We start from the raw sequence: 10116 nt of genomic DNA, 5'->3' as shown, positions 1-10116 counted from the left end.
GGATGCCAATCCAAAGGCCAAATGCTCCACCACCAAAATATGTTCTGTCTTCAGAAAATAAAGATACCAGCGTCACAATGATTTCATACTTTAATTTAGATAAGTGTATCCACAGCGTCCCTCAATGACCAACTTCCAGAGAGCCAGCAGAAAAACTGAAACTCTCTAGAATGTCACTTAGAGGCCCCAGGGAGTACATTCCATGCTTAGCAACAACAACAAGAACAATATTTGAGGGATGCCAATCCAAAGGCCAAATGCTCCACCACCAAAATATGTTCTGTCTTCAGAAAATAAAGATACCAGCGTCACAATGATTTCATACTTTAATTTAGATAAGTGTATCCACAGCGTCCCTCAATGACCAACTTCCAGAGAGCCAGCAGAAAAACTGAAACTCTCTAGAATGTCACTTAGAGGCCCCAGGGATTACATTCCATGCTTAGCAACAACAACAAGAACCCCATAACAGAATGCAAGACATAACATATAACAAGGGGTCTGAGGATAGGGTATTGTCTTAAGTGAAGTGGTCGGTACCACAATATCAGGTACAATAACACAAGATGTGACTGTGACTTTACTCTGACTGAATCAAGTTTTCTTAATATAGAAGAGGATGTGCATCGGGTTTTAGGTGGTGTCTGCAAATCCAAATCCTCAAGAAAGAGATTCAAGGTCTGTTTCAATTGTGTTAGAAAATGCTTATTGAATCTGGATGGCAGGAGTATGAGTTGGATTATTTGTGCAGTTTGGTAGGCAATTATCAGAGACTAGCATTTTGTTAAAGATGATGTTAGGAACATTGATAATAACAGCCTGCCATTGTCAGTTAACAGGTGTAAACAGTCTAGTGAGAGCTGATCTTGTGATCAGACAAGGGACATGAGAGACCTAGTCAGGGCCAGATTTAAGGAAAGGTAATTGTGAGTGCATTTCCCTGAATGGTGTAGACCTGGCCAGATGTTCAGATCCTATGCATGTCTACCATACCAAGATGTGTTTGGTCTGCTGTTGAGCGTGTATTTACCCTCAAATTTTCTCCATATGAATTATGCACTCTTTCTACATTAGATGGCAATGTTTATACATTACTACACTTACTATACAGTTGTATTTTGTAAGTTTTGCGCCGCTTTTGCGTCAAAAAGCGGCTCAAATGTGGCGCTAATAAGTATAAATATGGGCCTTAATGTTTTAAACATGATTCTGCCTGGTGTTGTTTGGCCTTCATCATTGAATGTCCTTGAACTTATAACCTTGTTCTTCAATCGCCCTTCTAGCTTTGCATCCCTCAAGCATTGGTGTCACTATCGGTGTCCTGTACCTAGTCAGAGAGTGAACTTAACTTCCTCACTGGGTGGGCAGATGCAGTATTGCGCAGCCCACCAGCCAAGGAAACATCTATGAGGTCTTCCTGTGTTGGTTTTGTCCATGAAGCAAGCCATCTGTTAATTAAAGGTCTCCGCCACACATATCTGGCACACGTTACATGGACTTCAAATGAGTAGTATGTCCCCCAGTGTGATTCTGTATGCTCTCAATACATTCGCACAGTCTGGAATACAACAACGTTGTACCCATGAGTGAGCACCATATTTCTCTGGCAGGAAGAATTATTTGTGTCACTATCCTACCCACAGTTCTCGCATAAGTATAATTTTTGCTATTTATTGCCTTTATTTATTTCCTCTATTTTCCCATCAGATCAGCTTTGGCTCTGGACTCTCTGCTCTGAGCGATAAGGTTCAGTTTCCATCATTCCTCCGCACAGCCGTGAAGGATTTCCAGCCTGAGGTGATTGTGCAGATACTGTACCTGTTTAACTGGACTTGGGTTGGGCTGTTTGCTTCAGATACTGAGTATGGAGTCCAAGGAAGCCACAAGATCCGTGAGGAAGCTGACAAGTATTGTATTTGCCTTGAATTTTCGGAATTCCTGACAGCAGGGGCATCGAAGAAGAAAATCGGACAAGCTGTTAACAGGATTAAAATGTCTTCAGCGAAGGTCATTGTACTCTATGTCTATCCAGCAGAGATAAGTCCAGTGCTAGAAGAACTATCACTGCAGAATATCACCGGGAAGGTCTGGGTGGCAATTGCAGGCTGGTTTTCTTCTTTGGTGTTTTCTAGAAGGGAGTTTTGGAAAACAATAGCGGGTACTGTGGGCATTGCATCTTACAGCGGTGAGATTCCAGGGTTTAAGGACTTCCTGTACAGTATCCACCCATGGAAGTACCAGAGGGACCTTTATATGAAGCTATTCTGGGAGCACGCCTTTGGGTGTCAATGGATGGACACGGTTAACCGAAGTGAGAGCAAGAGAACATCACTAGCTGGGAAGCAACCCTGCACTGGGAATGAACAGTTGGAATCTCTTGATGCAACCCTCTATGATGTGTACAATTTCAGATTTTCATATAAGGCATATATGGCGGTCCGGGCCCTGGCACAAGGGCTACATGATATGCTCTCCTGTGAACCTGGGAAAGGCCCTTATAGAAGCCGAGCATGTGCGAAAAGGGCTACTTTTCTGCCTTGGCAGGTAACCTAGAGACCTATTGTTGTGTTCTTTAAATGCCTTTTCACAGCCCCACTATTGTCACAGATGAAAAGTTATAGCACTGCCTTTGGTTGTTCGTGATGCATAAGACTCTTCTACCAATTATGTTTCAAAACCTAGCTCATGTTTATTCAACCATCACTATTTCTACATAAGGTGCAAATGGAAAGGACACATTGATTTCTTTAAACATGACCTGATTTCTTTAGAGACACGTCATATCTGTACATAGAATTATGTTGTTTATGATAGTGGGAGAAAAATATTTCATACAGTTTTTCCTTATGTTGTCATCACTATTGGACATCTCAGTCAATAGGTGATGGCTATCGCTACAATTTGGAAAGATGTGTAAGGAGGTGCAGTGTCCTACGGGCCAGTCAGCAGCCATTGTTCGTGTATCTCGAAGGAAAGTGAGCCTGCATGAGATATAGGGCTTACAGGTACACTATTGGGTGAATTTCTTTAAGAGTGTATGGTTGTGAGATAGATGTGAGTGTCCTGAAACACTCTAGTTGTTTCTTCTTAAAACAGGAGAGTGTTGCAAGCCATCTGTCACCTGTGCAATCCTGTGGAGTTTCAGTTGTGCAGCCCTTGTATAGAGGGCTTCAGCTCAACACTGTTAGGCCTACTAACCCTAGAAGGTGAGCCAGGTACAGATGGCACTATATTCCATTTTCCAGTAGATGTCCATCAGCGAAGCACCAGCCACAGGTTTCCCTGTAGACAAGGGTGTTACTATCAATAGAGGAGTTGGTGCAGTGGCACAGGGGGCCCTGGGCATGAGGGGCTCACTTCACCCCAATAAATGGTATTTTATGATCACAAAGAATGATGTCCATTTACTCTGCTTGCTTTCGGGCCCATGGATCCCTTGCTGCACCACTGACTCTAGCCTTGCCAATCCGCCACTAACGCTTGCAGAGGGTTAGACCCTCGCACCAACTCACTGTTCCTTACCATCACTTCACTGCTTATTGTGCAGAAACCCCCAGAAAATGTGATGGCAATCCTGAGTTAGCATGAAAGAGAGTGGAGTTGGCCCATTCTTTATGTGAATGTGAAGAACATCACTATAACCTATGATTTACAGAGGGCCACAAGTACATGAATGAAAGAGGTCTAAAATATGTTTCCACAGATGAGTGATATGTGTCATATGTGTGACGAGGTATCCAGGTTGGCTGTGGTGTCATGAAACAGTTTGCATTCATTCTTACGCCCAAAGATCCAGGTGGTTCCATTGTTTATCTAATGAGCTGCATTATTTATGTCAGATTAGGGTGAACTATGAGCACATGCTTCAATCTACACTGTAAATTAAGTTGTGTGCAGAATAGTACTATTACTTTAGTCTTCATGTCCCCAAGGGGGACATCATGGCTACAATTAATACACAACACAATATTTTCCCAGGCAAATGTCTATTGCATTGATAAATTGCAGTCGACTTCTGTGAGAGAAGGATTGGCAATTTTTTGTCTCAGTAGATGTCCTATTCTTTAGGCTGTAGGTTGTTCTTCTCATTCAAGCAAGACAGGGCTTTCACCAAGGGCAACTCATGTTTAGTCTCTTGAGGAACTAAAAGGGGCAACAGAAAGAACCATAGCACCTGCATCTGGGATCAACCAATGTAATTTGCCTGATGCTACCAAAAAATACCCTGGGTCCAAATAGCAGCTTCACCAAGGGATTTACTAATCAGCATATTTAGCCTCATCATAACAAATGCAGGCATTTCAGTATCCCATTATTACAATGGCACTTATTTCTATATAAAAACAATAGCTGAGGACGCCATCAACTTACACACCTTCCCTGAACGACTTGATGTTGGAAAACCTTTGCATATCAAATCCCTTGACCACTGATTTCAAAACATCCTCTCATTGGAGCAAATTGATCTCTCTCATATAGAACCTTTAAAATTCAATGGTCTCAATCTTTCACTTTCACCCGTGTTAAAATTCTGCTTTTCCTTCTCCCCCTTATCCCACATATTTATTAAAGAAAGCAAAGTTGACAAATCTCTACCGCCACACCTTGAAAAAATCAGTACCTAATTCCCCCGATGAACTGAAAACTGCAGTCTATGATGTACTTATTACTAGATTTTGAGAATTTGTGTTTGGTTTATGGAGTGTCCTCCCCAGGTTGGGCACCCACCAATGACTACAACACACACAGATCTGAATACTACATATCTTTAGTCTTCTCTGGGTAACTGCAAACTCAACATTCTAATCCAAGATTTTATTGCATTCCGCTCTAACAACTACATCACACTTCCATGGAGTCCATTTGGAGCCAAAAGGGTTGTGTCATAAAACTCGCAAGACACTACAGTTTGTACACAAACATATGGATTTCTTTTTTTAATGAAAACAAATCAATAAACATTCAATATTGAGCAGCATACGAGAACAAGAACAGACAAGAACTCATGAATACTCTGAAGCAAATGTCATATGACAACTTTCGGTGAGTGGAGCTCAGGTAGTGCATCATCACAGCTCATTTCCTCACCTAGCGCACTAATAATGACACAGAACAATCGATGGTTCTCTCACTGAGAGAGCAGGGACTTTGTGAATTATATACTGAGAGTCGCCTGGGTCAACCACTGCAGCACTTAAAGTAGCCAAGTATGTGACCACAGCAGGCAAACTGTATCACATTCCCCTTGTATTTCACATTCTTCATTGGCTTGCCTCTCTTTGTGGCTAGAACCAAATTCAAAATTTGCTGCCTGGCCTAAAAATCAACTCACAAGAGCACCAAGCCCAATTTTTATCCTTCTCTGGTGGTTCTGAGTACGTTTTGAAGGTTCTAGATAGAACGTAACTGGTGAATGGGCAAGAATAGATCCTCAAGGCACATCTTTCAAGGGAGGTGCTAGGCAAGAGGAAAGTTACAGATGTTTATCTTTCCAAAGCACATAGGTATGTATGAGGAGAATTAGTCAAGAACTGTCAACTCGATAGCCATATATTCCTTTTAGAGGTGTAAGTAATATTCTCTCATTTCATGAGGTGATTTCAGTTTCAAAGCTTTATCCAGTTATGAAATCAAATAGTAACTCATGACAGAGATTGTTTTATGTGACTATTTGGTTGTTCGTGACTAGCCAATATTTTTTCAATAACAGGCAACATTGGCACTCTGAGGCAAACTGAGAAATCACATCACCATGTAATAATGGTTGTTTTTTTAAGATCTGTCCAAAATAGGTCAATGTGTAACTTAAGTCTTTGGCAAGGTTTGCTGTAATACAATAGGAAAATTGGTTGTAGTGATTCAAGTTCGCAGAGCGCTCATTGAGTTGACTATGAGAAACTTATTTGCCCGCTAAAGAGTCAATGGGAGCTTTTTTGTTAATTGCCCAAGGGTTTCAGTGATCAAAGGATGGTGCTAGGGTTAGATCAATACTTTTAACTTTCTAATCAAGGACATTAGCAAATTCTTCACATTATGCCTCCAAATTGGTTACAGTGATGGAGTTTGCTGAAATGGAGGCCTGTTTGACAAACTTGAAGAGCCTAGTAGGTTGTTTTTAAGCAGAGTCTAGATGTTTTGTGACATATTAATTCATGGGCCAACAGCATCTTTCTTCCAAGTTTGAATTATTTGAAGAATCATTGTGCAGATTATTTCGATGTTTAGATAAAGTTACAGAATTCTATGCAAGCATCATAAGTTTTCAAATATCTTGGAATGGTTCCAATTAAAGGAGGTTCTAAAAACGCATTGAAAACAGCACAGTTAAAGAGCATGATGCATATTGAATAAACTTCTATTGATCACATTGGATTCAGTTAGTTAAATGAGAAAGGAAGTATTTTAGTTACTTAGATTTAGGCCCTCATTACAATCCTAGCGGTCAGTGATAAAGTGGCGGTAATATCGCCAACAGGCTGGCGGTATTTACTGCTGCATTATGACCATGGCGGTGAGAACTCAGATAGACAGCCACTTTACCACACCGACTGCCAGGGCGGAAAAATAGCCATCACAGCGGTAGCCAGCAACTGCCAGGCGGAAGTCAATGTTCCGCCCACTCTATTATGAGACAGGAAACCGCCACCTTTTCTGGGGCGGTACCAACAACAATAAAAGATTGGCGGAAAAACTGCACAGAAGGGAAAGGACTCACCTTTGGAGACACAGGGAAGAACCACGCCGCCATGGAGCCCGAACTGCAAATATTTCCAATGATTATCTATGTCGTGGTCCACCACAAACACCGACGATGGTGAAGACAACCACGGTGAGCACAGCCCCCTAGCACACAGGGGATGGGGGGAGGAAAAAGAGAGTGACACACACACACACGCAAAACACGCACACCCCCATCCCCAACACCATACACACAATCAGCTACAGTAATAGCACATATTTACCCCATACACCTGAGGAATAATGCATGGACAACAGGAATGTGCAAAAGTGAGTTTAATAATAACAACACAGTAGAAATACAAAAATGCAATGTAATGGTATATACATATGTACAGTTCAAGGGACACTGCCAGTCCTTATTGTACGTGGGCCACAGGTCCACAGGCCAAGGTCCAAGGCCCCACTTTTCACCTGCACCAACATGGAGAGAACACTGCAGGGGCATCAGTTGGGAAATAGGCAGGCACTTCAGGGGGACAGGGAAGGGCGGGCAGTCGGCAGATAGAGCAAGACCACTGGTTCTGGAGAGGGCAACATGCCCTGTGCTTGGTCCTGGGTAGTGCAAGGCCACAGTCTGGCCACAGTCTCTCAAGTGGGTGACTTGCCCACTTGCTCTGGAGGGAGCAACATGCCCTGTGCTCGGCCTTGGGGAGTGAAAGGCCACAGTCTCTCAGGTGGATGTCTTCCCCACTAGTTCTGGAGGGGGGATTGTTCCCTGTGCTTCTGATCCTGGGGAGATTGGGGTTGGTGGGTGTCTTCCCTACTGGTTCTGGAGGGGGCATCGTGCCCTGTGCTTTTGATCCTGGGGAGTTCAGGGTCACAGTCTCTCAGCTGGGTGTCATATCCACAGGATTTGCAGGGGGCAGACCGCACAGCAGCCCATGGAGGCAGGAAATACATACCATCCGCCAGCGGTGACGGCTGCTCGGTGGTGGTGGTGCTGCTGCTGCTGGTGGGGGAAGGCTCCTGCCCATCCCCTGCAGCCTTGGACGGCTGACCACTGCTGGTGGTGGTGCTGCTGCTGCTGGTGTTGGTGGGTGAAGCTCCTGCCCATCCCCTGCAGCCTTGGATGGCTGCCCACTGGTGGTGGTGCTGCTGGTAGTGGTTGGGGGAATCTCCTCCCCATCCCCTGCAGCCTCGGACGGCTGCACAACCATGGTTGGTGGTGTGGGCTCCGTCTGAGTCCCTGCACCAAGCCCTTTGTCCTTCCTGCCTGCTGGTGCTGGCTCCTTGCCCTTCCTGGCAGCAGCTGGGGCAGGCTCCTGGCCCTTCCTGGCAGCAGCTGGGGCAGGCTCCTGGCCCTTCCTGGCAGCAGCTGGGGCAGGCTCCTTGGTCTTCCAGCCCGCAGCTGGGGCAGGCACCCTTTCCTTGAGGCTGCCTGGTGCCCTATATCCTTTCCCACCACAAGTGGGTGTAGAGACAACTGGGCCCATGCACTGGATGGCTGAGGTGCTTGCCTGGGTTTTTGCCACCCTGGCTAGACGTGAAGGATAGGGTGTAGGGGTAGGGAAGAGGTCAATGGTGGAGAGGAATAACTTCTTAGGGACATTGGGGCAGAAAGAGGGAGGAGGGTTTGGCAGTGGAGGAAGAGGGAATGGTTGTAGAAGGTGTCTGTCTGCTGTGTTTGGGTGTAGGTGCATGGGCTGGATGCTGTTGTGAGGTGGATGGCTGTTGGGTGTCTGAGTGCTTGTGTTTGTGTACCTTGGGACTGGGTGACAGACACAGTGGGAGAGGACACAGGGGATGTGTGCATTGCTGTTGTAGAGGTGTCTGCCAGTGAAGTGTGTGTCCTGCTAGGTGTGGTGGTGATGCTGGTAGTGGATGATGTTGTAGTGCATGCAGGTGTGAGTGTAGGTGCAACTGGGAGGGAGGTGAAGAGGAGGAGGAGGGGGAGACATTGGAAATTGTGGATTTTGGCATGTCTGCATTTGGATGGTGTTTCTGTGAGTGCCTGTAGGATGATGTGTGGTGCTAGTGTTTGCCTCTGCCACTCTTGTGTGATGTCTTGTGTGCATGCTCGTCTGCCTGTGTGCTTGGGATAGGTTTGGGTTGAGGGGAATGGGATTGGGAAGAGGAAGTTGGAGGGGGGAGGGTGGGAACAGGGACAATGGCTGCTATCAGAGAGGAGGCCAGAGCCTGGGTTGATCTCTGTTGGGCCGTTAAACCAGTGTGAATGCTCTCCAGGAATGCATTAGTCTGTTGCATCTGGGCTGCCAGCCCCTGGATGACATTCACAATGGTTGACTGCCCTACAGAGATGGATCTCAGGAGGTAAATAGCCTCCTCACTCAGGGCAGCAGGGCTAACTGGGGCAGGGCCTGAAGTGCCTGGTGCGAAGGAGATGCCCACCCTCCTGGGTGAGCAGGCACAGGAAACTTGATGAGGTGCTGTTGGGAGGGCGGTGCTGGTACGGGGTGGCAGCTGTACCTGTAGCTGAGGTGGTCACAGAGGTGTGCGGCACCACCAGGGAGCTTCCATTGGAGGAGGTACCCGTGTCTGAACTGTCCCCTTCTATCTTTGCCATGGTGCTCCCCTCACCCTCCGTCCCACTGGTGCCCTCAGCATCCATGAACTCTGCCTCCTGGGTCCTGTGGGATGCAGCTCCTTCTGTTGCCAGTGCCTCTGCTCCTCCACCAGATAATGCTTATGCATATAAGGACAGAGTGACAAAACAAAAAGGGGAGGGAAGAGGCAAAGGTAAAACTGGGTCAATGGCTGAACCAACACCACCGTTGGCGTAAACACCACCCTCACACACAGAGAACAGCCCTACACACTATGCATTGCACTACAAGTTATAATGCTAACCACAAAGGCATGGGGAGGGGCACATACCGACAAATGCAGCACACCTGGGACCCACACAGTCCTGACCAATTGTGGATGCCTACCAGCTAGGTTGCAGGATTATCACTTCAGAACCCTGGCCAACATGGGAACTACTCTGCAATGTCAGGCTTGGACTAGGGGCACCCACTGACACAGATTCCCCACCCGGGTACTACCCTACCATGCGTAAGTTGTGATGATGGGCACTGTACTCACCCCCTTGTGGCTGCTGTGATGCCCTCAAGCACCCATCCAGTATGCAGGCCACCAGGGACGTCAGGGTACGACAGCACTCCTTCTTCCACTGTTTCCGACAGTGGGTGCTCCGCCTGCCGTAGACCCCCCGGGTCCGCACGTCCTTGGCGATGGCACGCCATATGCCCTTCTTTTGATGGCACTGACCTGCAGAGAAATACACACAGGAAATGGTATCAGTCAGACCGTCCTGCCTATTACACTTATGGCCCACCATACCCCTTCACATCACCATTTGCACACACATGGCCCAGCACACAAGCTGCACACCGTCCATGGGACAATTATACA

The 10116-nt window shown here is 46.3% G+C and overlaps 1 protein-coding gene across 1 annotated transcript in view; it reads left to right on the top strand.

The window, feature by feature from the left end:
- The first annotated feature begins 1582 nt into the window (after window positions 1–1582).
- Window positions 1583–10116, top strand: part of LOC138293845 (extracellular calcium-sensing receptor-like) — a 224843-nt gene continuing 216309 nt past the window's right edge. Inside the window, exons 1-2 of the mRNA XM_069233155.1 lie at window positions 1583–1606; window positions 1708–2544. Coding sequence (XP_069089256.1) covers window positions 1583–1606; window positions 1708–2544 — 861 coding nt within the window. The remainder of the gene's footprint in view (window positions 1607–1707; window positions 2545–10116) is intronic.

Source organism: Pleurodeles waltl, chromosome 4_2, assembly GCF_031143425.1.
Source record: "Pleurodeles waltl isolate 20211129_DDA chromosome 4_2, aPleWal1.hap1.20221129, whole genome shotgun sequence".
Taxonomy (NCBI): Eukaryota; Metazoa; Chordata; class Amphibia; order Caudata; family Salamandridae; genus Pleurodeles; species Pleurodeles waltl.
This window is presented reverse-complemented; position numbering and strand designations above follow the sequence as displayed.